Genomic DNA, 15806 nt, shown 5'->3' on the forward strand with positions numbered 1-15806 from the left:
ACGGTCTTAACTGTACCATATGTACATAATTATCAAATCCCATCGCCAGCAGTCTGCAGGTGTAAAAAACACCCATCAGAATTATGTTAATATGATACTTATGCAATTTATTTACATTTGAAAAAATGCATTTGGTATTATAGGGTTATGTAGTCTTATGGTGGAGACTGACCGGAGCCATTTCATCGTAACGTGTTACGTTACGATGCGAGCATTCAGGCAGTCAGTACAGCGAGCCGAGCGCTCCATCCATAGTTTCGGATGCTCACTGATGCTCGCCGCGAGCGATGTTACGACGTTACGCTACGACGAAATGCTCCGGTTAGTCCCTAGAATTACACAATTTTTTGTCATGGAAAAAACTAGTCTTTTTTTAAAAAGTAAAAATTATATATTTTTCTTGCCATACAATAACGGCCATATGATCTCCGCGGCTATTTTGACCCGGCATCTTGATCTCATTTTGATCTCCCGGCAATGACTGCATACAGGTCGAGCTTCTAAAAGAACTAGGGGATAAGGGCATAAAAACAGTGCTGGATCTTTGCAACCTCATATGGAGAACGGGAACATGGCCTCAGGAATGGGCTGAATCTGTTTTCATTCCTCTTCACAAAAAAGGCTCATCCAAAAAGTGTGAAAACTATAGGACAATAGCACTTATCTCTCACACCAGCAAGATAATGCTATATGTTCTAAAAGCACGATTACACAGTTACATTGGATGGCAAATACCAAAGGAACAAGCTGGTTTTGTGAAAGGAAGAGGAACAAGAGAGCAGATCCTCAACATCCGCCAAGTGATCGAAAAAAGCCGAGAGTTCCTGACGCCAACAGTTTTATGCTTTATCGATTACAAAAAAGCTTTCGACTGCGTGAAGTGGGAACATCTGTGGAAAGTACTCATGGAGATGGGAGTCCCATCCCATTTGATAAAACTCATCCATGGACTTTATGCCCAAAGTAAGGCAATCGTAAGAATCAATGGCATAAACACTGCAAGCTTCCCCACTGAGAAAGGTGTAAGACAGGGATGCGTATTCTCCCCTGACCTGTTTAACATCTATGGGGAATACATCATGCGCAGGGCTCTCTACGAATGGAATGGAGGAGTGTCCATTGGTGGCGTAAAGCTGTCCAATATACGATATGCGGACGACACAACACTTTTGGCCAAAGACCCAAAAGAGATGGTAGATCTCCTTAAACGAGTAGAGATTGAGAGCAAGGCACTGGGACTAGAGATTAACCAAAGCAAGACCAAGATCATGATCATAGATCGATCTAAGAAGTTTGGTGATCTCGGGAACTCACTCGAAGGTTTAGAGATAATAAACGAGTTCCAGTTCCTTGGATCTCAAATCAGCAATGAAGGAACTTGTGAAGGAGAGATTAGACGTCGTATCGCCATCGCCAAAAGTGCCATGTCTAAGCTAGACAAAATCTGGAAAGACCGAGGTGTGAGTAACAACACCAAGATGAAGCTTGTCAGGAGCTTGGTCCACTCCATTTTTCTCTATGCTGCTGAAACATGGACTATAAAAGCAGCAGAAAGGAGAAAAATTGATGCCTTCGAAATGTGGTGTTGGAGGCGCATGCTCCGAATTCCATGGACAGCTAGACGCACCAATGAGTCCATTCGCCAGGAACTACGCTTGGATGGCTTGACTCTGGCCAATATCTGTACCCGACGGATTCTCCAGTTCTTTGGACACATTGCGCGTGGTAACGAGGATAGCCTGGAACGACTAGTTGTGATCGGTAGCCTGGAGGGAAAGAGAGGGAGAGGAAGATCCCCCACACGATGGACCGATCAAATTAAGGCAGCAGCAGGCACCTCAGTGGTTGGAGCGCTACGTGCAGCGCAGTCAAGGGATAACTGGAGAAGAGTCATTGCTTCTGCAAGGGTCACAACCCTCAGCAATGAGGATTAAGACGGAGAAGAATCCACACACTTGAAATTCAAAAATTCTCAGAATCATTCAACAGCAATTTCTAATCAAACCTGATTTTTTTATTAATTTAAAGAAAAAGAATAAAACTGTTCAAAAAATTATATTTTTTGTTGTCATGTAATTTCTTTCTAACATTCTAATATAAAATTTTTCTAACCTTTATCCACACCTAATATTTTCTATGTTAAAAATTTCAAGCAAGCTTTCTTTCCGATAAAATTCACTGCCCTTTTATTCTGTGCAATGCCTTTCAATTTTAAATTTGAATAACAAAAATTACATTTAAAAAAAAAGTCCTATTTCTTATTGACGTTTGTGGCTTTCTAAGACTTATTTTGCGTTACATATAAAGATGTTCCTGTACAGGGAGTTGAATTTAAAGATAATTAATCAATTTGACGCTGTCAGGAGTTTGAGTGCATAAGGCACTGCATCATATCGACGCGGTGTTATCTTGATTATTACATGAAAGCAAGGTGATCAATCCTGCGCTTCAGGTACAAGCCGAGAGTAATATGAAATAAATATTAGAATTGAACATTACACTATGAAGGCAGACAAAATGTTATAAAACATGCACGATAGTAAAACAAAGTATTCAAAAATTAAATTATTTATTTATTTATATTTTGTTTCAATAAAAATAAAATAACCAAAACCCTTTTTAATACAACAACAAAAGTTAATAAAATATTACATTCTACTTTTATAGCGAATAAAAATATATATTTTATTAAATATGTTTATTGGATTTATATAAATTTAAAAAAAAAAACTTTAAATAAATTATTTTAAAAGAGATATCACGCACATCGGCTGTCCAAACTCAAAACACAGTAAGGGAAATTTTTTTTGTAGTACGTTTTTTTGCATTTTTTGGATTAAGTAGATTCTACTTAGTCCAAAAATGCAAAAAAAAGTACTTAAAAAAAATGTCCCTTACTGTGTTTTAAGTTTGGACAGCCGACATATACATCAAATGTTCATGTATTTTTCTTATGGCTTCGAGGATAAGTATGAGAAAATCTCTTGATCAGCCGATGACAGGTCATTAGCCCTGTAAATACCCAGACTTCTATATTCTTTTCATCTATGTTCGGATGTCAAAAATGTAAAAACAACTCCTCTAAGTGGATAAACCGAGATTTGTGAACAAGTATTTAGACACGCTCAAAGTGAGCTTGTGCACTACACGGAATTTTACCATCCGGCAGTCAAGGTTTGAAAAATAAAAGCGACTATGACAGTTTAGCGTGATTGAATTTACGCCCAACGTGTTCACGCACCGATCAAGAGCACCGATCCGAAGAAAGATGGACAAAAGCACAAGCCAATCATCGTTTTATCATGCTAACTGAAGTGCCGGACGGTAAAATTCTGTGCAGTGCACAAATCGTTCACTCCTTTTAAGAACGTCATAAATAAAAAAACTTGATTTTTCAGGAGAACGTTTTTAAAGGTAAAAAATATAATACAATGTATTAAAAATAAATATCAAGCCACTTCTTGAACATTTACTGTGCAAAAGATCTTTTTAGGTAAAACCTGAAGGTTCTTTCTCCATTTGAAAAATATATACTATATTTAAAAAAAAATTAAACAATACATTTTCTTCAAAATCCAAAAACAACACTTTCTGTCCTGTAGCGGATAAATATTAAGTTAAAAATATGCCTCTTTTGCTGGGATATAGTACATTTTCTGGGCATTCCGAAAACACGCACAACTGAAAATTTACGATTTTTTATTTGTGACGTTCTTGAAAGCAGTGCACAAATGCCCAAAATGTTATGATTTTGAGTTTTTTTTAAATTATTTTAATTTAGTTATTTTATTATAAAATAATGTTAAACTAAGTTAATACTTAACAATAATACATAAAATTTTACAATAAAATTTAACAATTAACTTAAATTCATAATTCTTAAATTATCACGATAAATTGATAAAATAGCTTTTTTCTTATTTTATTTTTAAATTTTAATAAACAGTCGATTTTATGAATCAAATTCATAACAAACTAGCATAAAAAATATAATTTAACTAAACGAAATTATACAGTATTAATATTTATTTTTAATAGTAATAATAATAGGTTCAAAACAGTGTATAAATGATGTATGGAAATTTAAATTTACATACTATGTGTTTACTCCCATACATACACGGGTATCCTGTAATTAAATAAAGTGAGCAACACAAACACTTATCCAGAAAAAAATACAACTACAGTAAAACCTCGATATAAGAGACTGATTGGGGGGGAGGGTGTGTCTACTAAAGCCGAAAGTCCGTTATATACAAACAGGTTTAAAATAAATAAATAAACTTTCTTTTAAAAATATGAACACTGTTTAAACATAAATAAACAATTATAAAACTAACTAACTAACTAACCATCACGCCGCTTCCCCGCGGGGGTAGGCAGAGAGAATAGAGCGCCACACCACTCTGTCCTTGCAAACATTCTTCGCCTCTTCCACGTTCATGCATTGTTATAATAATAAACAATTATTATAACCCTTATCCGCACCAAATGGTGCATAGGGCACTGCATCAAATTGACGCAGTGTTATCTTGATCATTACTTACATGAAGGCAAGGTGATCACTCTTGCGCTTCAGGAACCAGTCCAGGGTAATATTAAATAAATATTACAGTGTTAAATCACTAATATTTATTTTCACCCCCCCCCTGGGAATCGAACCCGGGACCTCCAGCACGGTAGCTAAACACGCTGACCATTACACCACGGAGGCGGACAAAACCTCCTCTAAATAAGCAATACAAAACACAAACAAAAATCTCTTTATTGTCTTCGGACACTCGCCGTGAAGTGACATTGCTGTTACTGATGCGCTTACTTTCGGTAATCCTGCTTTGAAAAAGGAATAAGTTTTGTTGGCACTTTTGAAGTTTGCTGTTTTTTTTTATTTTCAATTCTAAAATTACGAAAATTCATATAAATAGTTGAACTTCATTTTCTGACAAATAGTTGATAAATGTTATTAGATCGTCGAGATGTGATCTTACCACTGATAATTTAATTTTTGGCAGTGTTATTGTTGCTCCGGCTAAGTGCAGTCTACTAGCAGGACGCCATTATGTTTCAAATTCTAGTGCCAGACGTGTGACATGATTATCATGGCTGCTAAAAATTGTTAACATGCGGAGACACTTAAATTTAAGCATACAAAGCATTAACAGGACTTTTTTAAAAAAAAATTACATTTGACCATATTTTTTGTCTGTTACATCCGAAGTCCGTTAAAAAGAGGTCCATAATATCGAGGTTTTACTGTACTTTTAACATGTTGTACTACTGTTGAAACAAATATCTTCAACCGTTATAAACATTAATTGACTCACAACATTTGAAAAGCTGTAAACATCAGAAAAATTTAGATAACGGTAAATTTCTGATTAATTATTATTTTAAATAAATTTTCTCACTTGGATATATTTCTTTTCTGATTCTAGCTTATGTATGTACCTGCATTTTATATAAAAGAACACTAACATCTTAAATGATTATTAAAATAAAAAATTTGATCATTCGTCAATAACCTGTGTAAAATACTGAGCACAGTAGATATATTTTCAATGTCATACAGGTTTTTCATTTTAAAGTGGACATTTTACAAACCAAATTGGATGCCTTACAAATAAAATTGGATGTTTAACAAATTAAATAAAACATTTTACAAAACAAATCGAAATTTTTATTGTATTTGACGAAAAAATTAAATTTTTAAAAATATATTCAAAGTAGTACTCATGATTCAAAGTAGTATTGAAAATCTTGTCTAAAATCTTAAGTACACATCACGCGCACAGACTATGACAGCACGCAGCGCAGGTTTGCCAACTTGCCGACTAACACACATGCTAGTCTTAAGAATAAAAGGTGTGGGCAGGTATTTACACTGACGATATTTGTATGTCGTACTAATATGAATATATTTTTTTTAAATTTCAACTTTTTTTATAAAATACAATATAACGTCCAATTTGTTTTGTAAGGCGTCCAATTTAGTTTTTATAATGTAAAGTTTTTAACTTTGTTTTAGTTGTATAAGTGAAAAACCTGTATAACCAAATCATAAAGATAGTTACTTATAAAAATATTAAATTTTAACAAAAAAATTAATTAAACTGTAGCGAAAACCCTGTTTGGTTTGATATATGTATTACAATATCAACTACAATAATAAACAGGGGTAAAAATGGGTATACAAATATTTACTTTTTACGACACTGAAGTTGAGCACTGTGAAACATTGATACTTTTTTAAATAGAGCAAAGGGCACTGCCATAGTGTTATCTGATCATTCATTGGATTGGTTTAGTCTAGGGGGATATTAAATAAATATGAGAGTGAAAATCACTTATTTTCACCCTCTTGGATATAAAACCCGGGACCTCCAGCGCTGTAGCTAAATGCGATATCCAACATCCTCATATTAATAAGTATGATTAATTGACCATCATGCCACTCTCCACAAGGGTAGGCAGAGAAGTTCACCATATCAGAGAGGAGCACCATATCACTCTATCTTTATAAAAATAAAGAAATCTCTTTCAAGAATCATGAACATTTGATATGCTTTTACAAATTGAAAAATAAACACAGGTACCTTCTTCTCACTTAACGGCAGAGTTTTGTTCTAAAGATTAGATCAATTACCGAGAAACTTAATTATTTCTGCTTAAGGCGATTCAGTTGGCTAGGCCATGTGTCCGCATGCCTTTCGAGCGCCGCCATCAGGCTTGCCTCCTTTACAAGGCATCAGGTTCGTGCCGCCCAGGACGACCACTGCTGACAATTCCTCACCAGCTATCGTCTGAACTGCGGGATGTAGACCTGACTTGAGAGGATGCAAGGGAGCTGGTAGTCAACAGAAAAGCCTGGAGACAGTTTGTGAACTCCGTATGCTCCACATAGGGAGTGGATATGGTTGAAGTAAGTAATTATTAAGCACAAACAAATTATGAATTACACAACTTTAAAATAAATAACAAATATAAATGTTCGCATTATATTGAACAGAGTGAACGTGTTAACCCTGACATAAATAAATTTAAATTTATTCATTTAAAAAAACAAATGTACAAAAATAATTATGTCCATTATATTAATACAATCATTTTCCATGTGAACTCTAGCTCTTTCAGAAATATGCAGCTTGGAGATAGTGGTGTAGCCTAATACAATTTAACGACATTTTCTTACTATATACATATCAAGATTCGGTTGTATAAATTAAAAATATTTGCAATAATTTACATACACCCGCCGCTAATCACACACAATTAAATTGCACTGTATGAAGTTAGCTTCAAAGTATGAGCAAAATATTGTAAATTTATTGGATTTATAAAACTTGTATTTAATTTATTTGATTATATTGCATATTTGAAACGTTAAAATAATAAAATATATATTTATTTTTCAGTGATGATGAATATCACGTTTGGACAGTATTTTGTAATAATTATTTAAGGGGCTTCAGAAAGCAGTACTTTCTGATATTTATAAACATCTAGCTGTACCTGATTATGCGTTAATGTGGCTCAGACTGGTCAAACGGAAAATAAATAAAATGAAAAGCACACATTTGTCAAATTTCATAATGCTTTTGAAGTAACGATAATGTTAAAAATCTATGACAAACTTGTATAAATGGAGATAGCACATTTACCAAAATATTTATGATCTCCTAATCAGTTTCTCATAAATAAACACTGATTGATCATAACAGCCCTCATAAATATCTTTTAAATATGCATATTATTGCTGTGAGTGTTTGAAATGTGGTGTTGGAGGCGCATGCTCCGAATTCCATGGAAAGCTAGACGCACCAATGAGTCCATTCGTCAGGAGTTACACTTGGATGGCTTGACTCTGGCCAATCTCTGTACACAATGGATTCTTCAGTTCTTTGGACATGTTGCGAACGGCAATGAGTATAGCCTGGAATGACTGATTGTGATCGGTAGTCTGAAGGAGAAGAGAGGGAGAGGAAGATCCGTCACACGATGGACCATTGAAATTACGACAGCAGCAGGCACCTCGGTGGTTGGAGCACTACATGCAGCGCAGTCAAGGGATAACTGGAGAAAAGACATCGCTTCGGCAAGGGTCAAAACCCTCAGTAATTGAGAAAAAGAATCGCTGTGATAAAAACTACAATTATAAATAAAATGTATAAGTACCTACGCATAACCCGGTATCATGCTTTTGGGATTTAAATCTCTGGATTCTATGGAGTCATTATCATCGTCTGTTTTCAAGTTCAGCAAATGTTTTCGCTCCATGGAAAACTCCAGGCCGCGATGGTTATACCTGAAGTGGCTCTTCATGTTGGATTTTTGCGAGAAACCCTTCCCGCACACCGGGCAGCTGTACGGGGTTTCTCCGGTGTGAATTCGCTCGTGCTCCTTCAAGGTCTTGAGGATTGCGAATTTACCTTCGCAAAACTTGCAAGAGTATGGCTTCTCTCCTGTATGGACGCGCAGATGGAGGGTCAAGCAAGGTTTGGATATGAATTTTCTGTTGCAAACATCACACTGGAATTCTTTTTCGCCGGTGTGACTCTTCATGTGTAACTGTAATCAAATAGTAAACACATGCAATGGTTTAAAAATTCCTAAAATCACATTAATGGATTAGAATTTGTCTAAACCAGTGGTCAGTAAACATTTTAGAGATGAGGTAAAAAAAAAAAGTGATATAGCGGGTAGAAGTACTTTGTTATATTTATTAACACGTTAAACGCCAATACTAAAATTTGTCAATTTTGAAATTCACAAAAAAAACTTTTCAGTAATTTATGTATTTTAATAATATAATGTGTTGAGTTTATTTAAGTTTTTGATTTGAGACATTATCAATGTCTTAATAAGAAGAAACGCGTCACGTATTAACATATACATAAATAATTGTAGAATTCAATCCAATAAACCTTGTTTAATTTTAGATATATTACCTAACAATTCCTTCTTTTCTGACTTTGAAATGAGACCGGCTAAAAAGGTAAAAATACCATTCCCGTCCTTAAGCATCAATTGACCGAACGGGTAGATATGCTTTTCCCGCCTTAAGTGTGTTAAATTTGACATGGGTATTTGTAAACAGCAGTTTTTGAGAGAGAGAGAAATGATTATTTGACAGATGAGAATCGTAGCAAATTCGCCAACCATTACACCATGGAGGCTGACACAAATTACTAATCAGATAACTTAAAAAACTTGAAAATGTATTGTAAAATGTGCCCTTGGCACGGGAAAACCCAGTGAGCACACATTATTGTAAATGTATTAAAAAAACCCATTATTGTAAATTTGAAATTGTAAATATGATTGAAAAAATACTGATAAACATACTTTTAGGCCAGAACTTGAAGAGAGATATTTCAGGCAAAGCGTGCACTGAACGGCCCTCGCTTTTTTATGCACCATATCCATGTGCCTTTTTGTATCTCTGGGAGTCTTGAATAGTTTCCCGCACGCCTCACACGGGTAGCTCTTCACGTCCGTGTGGATCTTCTTGTGCTCGTGCAAGTGCCACTTTTCAAAGAAGGTCTTTGAGCAGATATCGCAGGTGAACGGCCTGTCAGTCTTGTGCGTTTTCAGATGGGAATTCAACGAGGACATTTTGGGGAACATCTTCCCGCAGAACGGGCAGAGCGTGCTCTTTGAAGCCGTTTCCCGTTTCTTCAGTGTAGCTATATCAAAGTCATCGGTTACTAACGATTCATCGGCGGATTTGTTCTTCGATACCCTTTTCTTAACTTTCCGTTTAACCCTATGCCCGTTTTCTCTCAACGATCTCTTCTTCCTCTTCTTAGTCTCTAACTCTTCAGGTTTTATTTCATCGTAACTCATGTAATCCGAGCCGTAATTGTTATTGATCCCGTCATCGTCGGAGTACATTTCATCCTTGACCAAGCATTTAACACCGTCTGGAAATTGGTTGGACGTGTTGCGCAGAATTTGGTCGCTTTGCTGACATTGTTTCTTGAAATTAGACCCGATTTCGATAATGCTGCAACATTTGGTGCACACGTGGTCGGGAAATCCATCTTCTTCTAAAACCTGGTGGTAAAATTATCAATTAATTGGTTAAATGGTTTAAATAGAGATCATGATAATCTGTAATAGTCCTTAAAAGGTCTAAAGGTGGGGATTGACCAGTCATTTTGTCGTAACGTAACACGTTACGATGCGAGCATTCGTATAGTCAGCACAGCGTTCCGAGTGCTCCATCCAAAGTCAGATCCTCGCCGCGAATGTTACGTTACGACGAAATATGGAGGTTAATCCTCCAAGTACCAAACACCTTAAAGTAAGTCAAAATTCTAAAGTGTTGCTTGGAGTAGTAAACTATAAGATAATAGTTTCACCATTGAAATTTTACCATTGTTTCCATAAACACCTGTTTAACCACTTTATGCTTGGATTTTACTTTATGCTTTATTTTTTCACAAAAATAGAACTAAAAATATCATTATTATAATTTAGGTTATTTTATTTTTTAATTAAAGAGTTTACATAGTTTAAATGTTTTCTAGTTCAAAAAACCAAATCAAAAGCATTTTTTTTAAACTTAACTAATATAAAAATAAAATAAAATAAGTTTACTAAAAAAAAAACAAAAATCATAAAGATAAAATTTGGTAATTTATCAAATAATTTCCAGCGTTACTGTCTGTTCATATTTATTTTACCTCTGATTTATTTATATTCATATTGATTTTATTTATGTTCATATTTATTTTACTTTACACATATTTATACTATACATATTTATACATATTTATTTTATTTATGATCATATTTATTTTACCTGTGAATTATATTTACAAAAAGCATAACAACTAGAGGTAAAATAACTGTAGATTCACTGTTCTTAATATCCATAAAATTACGGAAGAAAATTTTCGACTAACATCAAAAAGTTTCATATAATTATTATATACCTAGCCTAATCATAGAAAAGTAATAATTATGATACGCTTTATCAGTGCAAATATTGTCCATCCACTATAGGAAGTTTCCAATCTTTTATTAGTTATGTCTGTATTGATAAACTATGTCTTCCAAAAATAAGTAAACAAGATGACGAGAGTTTGTACATGGATTCCTGATATCTGAATAAACATCCCTATCTATTTGTACTCCGATATGATAATTAGTATATATTCAGCATTGTTTGGAATCAATGGTAATTCCTGATTTGGCATTCTGTCAGATGAGTTGTGAGTCGAGTCATTAGCATTGTCATTCTGAAAAATCCTTGGTTCCGTAAATTACTTCTAACCATCACGCCGCTTCTCCGCAGGGGTAGGCAGAGAGAATAGAGCGCCACACCACTCTGTCCTTGCAAGCATTCTACGCCTCTTCCACGTTCATGCATCTCCTCATACATACCCGCCGATTGTTACAACTCCTAACCTGACCACTTTCAAGTATTTGGCATACCTGATCGTGCCATGTTTTTCTCGGTCTTCCTCTGCTTATTTTCCCACTAACATTCGCCTCATAAATTTGTTTTACCGTTCATTCCTCACTCATTTGTTCTACATGTCCAAACCATCTCAACACACTTTTCTTAATTTTATCGATAATGCTTATCTCAGCTTTGCATTCCTTCCTTATTTCACTATTCGCACATCTATTATACATCGTTTTGTCGCACATTCTTCTGAGAGATCGCATTTCGACTGCATTCAGTCTACTTTCATCCTTCGTTTGCCAACTCCATGTTTCACTTCCGTAAATTATACTGTAATATTTATAACATTAACCGGTTAACTACCAAAAGCATCTTGAGATGCATAATTTTCTGTGAACGGAGCGCCGCTCATACAAAAATTACGTCTTAAGACGCGTCGTTTTAAATGGGCTTTTAGTAAATTATTTCAAATGTACAAATATATTGAACGCATAGTGACATCTATTGAGAATATCTTTGCATACTTAGAATTGAAACAGAATTTGTTTTTACCACTTTAAATGTAAATTAAAGAGAGCTTTGTCGTCGGAACAACTGACGGTGCTCAGGGTTGTCCAATAATCCCCGAGTTGCTGTCACTGCCGAATCTGATGACAGTGATTTTAGTGTCGATTCTGATTATTTTTATTTTTTAATTTTTTAAAATCATAGCGTGTGTGTGTGTATACTTTTAATATTAAACTAACATAAACAATTACTTTTGACATATAATTTAGTTTTCATATTTTCTATGACAAATTTTGTGACAACCCTGCACCATGAACAATTAGTTTTATGATTATGGATAAATGACTGCACGATTGGCGCGCCCTTAATTTATTTGGTAATTTTTATAAATAAATGTTACACTTTCAATAACGATATGTTTAGAAGGTTTTATTTTTGTCGTAAAATTCGCAGCGTGCTGGGTACCGCCATACATGTACCTGCCGGCACTTAAAAGGTTATCAATTTTATATCTTTACCATAACAACATCTTCCACCTGATCCCATATTATATCATATTTTTTTAAAGTATTACCTGGAGAAAAGTAACAAAAATATTCCATTTAAACACTAAATATGACAGAAAAAATACAATCAAAATATGCTAGAATAATTAAATAACCAATTACTTGCCTCGAGTTCACAGAAAGTTTGTAAATAATGGACCATCAATATGTCATCGTAGATTTTAAAACTTGCTCCGTCGCATAAACATAACCTACACGTATTGCCTTCCCCTTTTACGTACGAAGTAATTTCATCTTTGGGAGTTAACTCCACTTTAAAAAGGTCCGACATTATTGTATTCTGGTATTAAAAGGTCGGGTGTGAGAACATAAATATTCTTACGGTCTTAAATAAACCACTAAACCACTTCCATTTTAAAATCAGATTGGAATCGTTTACAAATCTGACACTTCGACAATATTATTTACGTTCAGTTGGTAAAACGATTCCATACCTCGTCGGTGGGTTGGTAGCATTGATTCTCGGGTGCGTTCGAAAATATTATACGGCGATCACCGACTTTTACCGATTCGTGCCGCGAAAACGAGACGATCGATCTAGTACAATTTGATTACATACATAGGAAAATATTAAAATTTGATGTAATGAATTCAGTGTTTGACGCAAAACACCAATAACTTCGAAAACTTGTTGAAATGTATTCTAAGAACTTTGTTTTAAGCAATTATACATAATGGGAAAGTGTTTTTATAACTTTTGAGTCGGGTTATTTAAACATCTTTTCTAATATTTAATTAATTTTATTGTATAGAAATACATTTGGAGTATGGTATTTATATTCACGTCTAGTTTATAAATTAGGTATTCATGAACATAACTTAAATGAGAACTTAATATACATTTTTCAAACGTTCGTTTCTGGAAATAGGTTAACTGTAAATTAAAAATATGCGTTACATCAAGAAATTCGCTTCTGATTGATTCAATAAATTAGATTAGGGTCCCATCTTTCATTCTTGAGCCAAGCAAATATATATTTACTCGTACTATTAATTGAAAAATTATAACATTCATTTCTCATTCGTAATATGTAAATGTAATAGAAGGATTACAAATTCATAATTTAATAAATAAATAAAAAATCAAATATAAAAGCTTATTTATTATTAGAGAATAACGCCCTAAAAATTAAACGGCGTCAAAAAAAAATAATTGTAAAGAATAAATCGAGAGGCTATTTTTTTGTTCTTCTTTTCTAAGTAGGCTCTTTAAACTTATATCTGTCTTCCCATTTTAACGAACTATGTACGTTAATGATTTAATGGAATAACATTGGTAATGTAACTTATACAAGCTATAGGCATTTTCTGCACAAAGAAGAACATTTGGGCTTTATGCCTTCCGTAGGGCAGCGTTCCTCCCACCATTTCATGTGTCATGTTGTCAAAATTTACGTAATAGGTGTAATTGCCCTGGAAAATAAAAAAAATATTTGATGTAGATAAATTATAATAAAACAAACGCAATAAGGTCTTTTACTATTTAAATAAAAAAATTCAGAGAAATTATATTTAATCATGGTTTTCAACCCCTGCCTTGTATATATGTAACATGGAATTTTGTCTAGCCTCCCACTTGTCTAATTGCGTCGATAATAACAAATCCCGGTCACTGGTCAAATAAAATAAATATGGAAAAAACTAAATAGTTTTATTTTATTTTATAATTTACGTAAATTCAAGTAAAAGGTCGGGATATACTTACAGGACTTAAATGACAATTTTTCCCAAATGGGAGATATTTCAAAACCTTCTGTAAAAATTCTTCTTGACACAATTTCTTAAAACTCAGAGTGACCACTTGGCGGTATTCCCCGTTCATCCAAATGTATGAACGCAATCTAGCCTGAAAGTAAGTAGGTACTACGTATTATGTAAAAGCATATTTATATTATGATAACAAGAGTTTTTTTGTTCCTTCTTCGGGACTGGACTGTACTTCACAGGATCATTTCTGTAGTACTTCCTCCCTCCTAATTTGCTTCTTCTTCTTCTTTGTTTTTGAGGGATTAGACTCCTGCGACGTAGATTCCCAGCTGTCAATCCATCTCTTTGGTGGCCTGCCTGGGAGTCGTCTACTTTGCGCTTGGCCGTGCAGTGCAATGTTGGGGAGTCTGGATGGTTCCATTCTCCTTACATGCGCATACCATTGTCTTTGACTTCCATATTCATGCATCTCTTCATACATACTCGCCGATTATTCCGACTCCTGACCTGACCACTTTCAAGTACTTGAAATACTTGATGGTGCCAAGTTTACCTCGGTCTTCCTTTTCTTTTATTACCAGGCACATACGCCCCATAAATTTGTTTTACTATTCTTTCTTCACTCATTCGTTCCACATGCCCAAACCATCTCAAATAATACCTTTCTTAATTTTATCGATGCTTATCTCAGCCTAGCACTATTTTATTATTTCACCATTCGAACATCGTTTTGCCACACATTAGTAAACTTTCATCCTTCTTTTGCCAAATCCACAGTTTACTTCTATAAATTGGTACCAGGACTCCTTTGTGTATTGCCAGTTTAGCTTTCACTGATTGGTTTCAATTCCCATTACTGATTTCAGTGCACCATTCACTCTGTTCCCATCATTCATTCTCCTTTCTATACCTTTATTAATCATTCCTTTCCATCTTTAGATATACATATATCTATCAGGCAGAGATAAGCATTATCTATCAATAATGCTTATCTGTCTTACTTATTTGACCATTCAAACATCTGTCATACATCGTTTTGCCGTACATTTGTCTGAGAGAATAAAAACATATTAGTATGATTACTGTCACGGACTATTTAGCAACCCTACATCGGAATAAATATTCAATATAAATAACCCTTATCCAATTACCTGAATTGGTCCAATTTCCTTGAAAACGAACATTTTGCCTTCTAGTACCTACTCTGCACCTTCAATTCGAATTTCGTTGATGAGTGTTTTGTTGTTTATCTTTTTATCGGGGCATAGTTCAATTGATTCCAACTGATTATAATATTTTCCCTTAAATTATAAGACGAATTACATTTCATTACTCACATACACATTTGATCCGTTAATATATATCGCTCACTCCTTTCAACAATGTCATATACCAAAAAAAATATTTTTAAGGAGATCGTTTTTAATGTTTAAAAATATTCAAAATGTATTAAAAATAAATATCAAACCACTTATTGAACTTTTTACTGTGCAACAGATCTTTTTAGGTAAAACCTGAATATTTAGTATATTTAAAAAATATATTAAACAATACCTTTTCTTCAAAATGCAAAAACAACACTTTCTGCCCTGTAGCGGGTAAATATTAAGTTA

At 34.2% G+C, this 15806-nt stretch overlaps 1 protein-coding gene across 1 annotated transcript; it reads right to left on the reverse strand.

Moving 5' to 3' along the window:
* Positions 1–4137: 4137 nt before the first annotated feature.
* Positions 4138–15377, reverse strand: LOC148299773 (uncharacterized). The gene is made up of 3 exons (XM_088275701.1): positions 15345–15377; positions 9343–10053; positions 4138–8565 (listed from the first exon to the last, which is right to left on the reverse strand). Exons 1-3 carry the CDS (start codon positions 15375–15377, stop codon positions 8173–8175), a joined length of 1137 nt encoding a protein of 378 aa, XP_088131827.1. The 3' UTR covers positions 4138–8172.
* Between the last annotated feature and the right edge of the window lie 429 nt (positions 15378–15806).

Source organism: Brachycentrus maculatus, unplaced genomic scaffold, assembly GCF_059751285.1.
Source record: "Brachycentrus maculatus isolate JH-2025_06_01 unplaced genomic scaffold, ASM5975128v1 h1tg000958l, whole genome shotgun sequence".
NCBI lineage: Eukaryota > Metazoa > Arthropoda > Insecta > Trichoptera > Brachycentridae > Brachycentrus > Brachycentrus maculatus.

Bases quoted from the DNA above. Each gene is read 5' to 3' on its own strand.
- LOC148299773 (XM_088275701.1), bottom strand. From the start codon at position 15,377: ATGTTCGTTTTCAAGGAAATTGGACCAATTCAG. The intron at 10,054-15,344 runs GTAATTGGATAA...TTTTACCACCAG, and splicing joins AGGAAATTGGACCAATTCAG to GTTTTAGAAGAAGATGGATT. The intron at 8,566-9,342 runs GTATGTTTATCA...ATTTGATTACAG, and splicing joins CTTCAAGTTCTGGCCTAAAA to TTACACATGAAGAGTCACAC.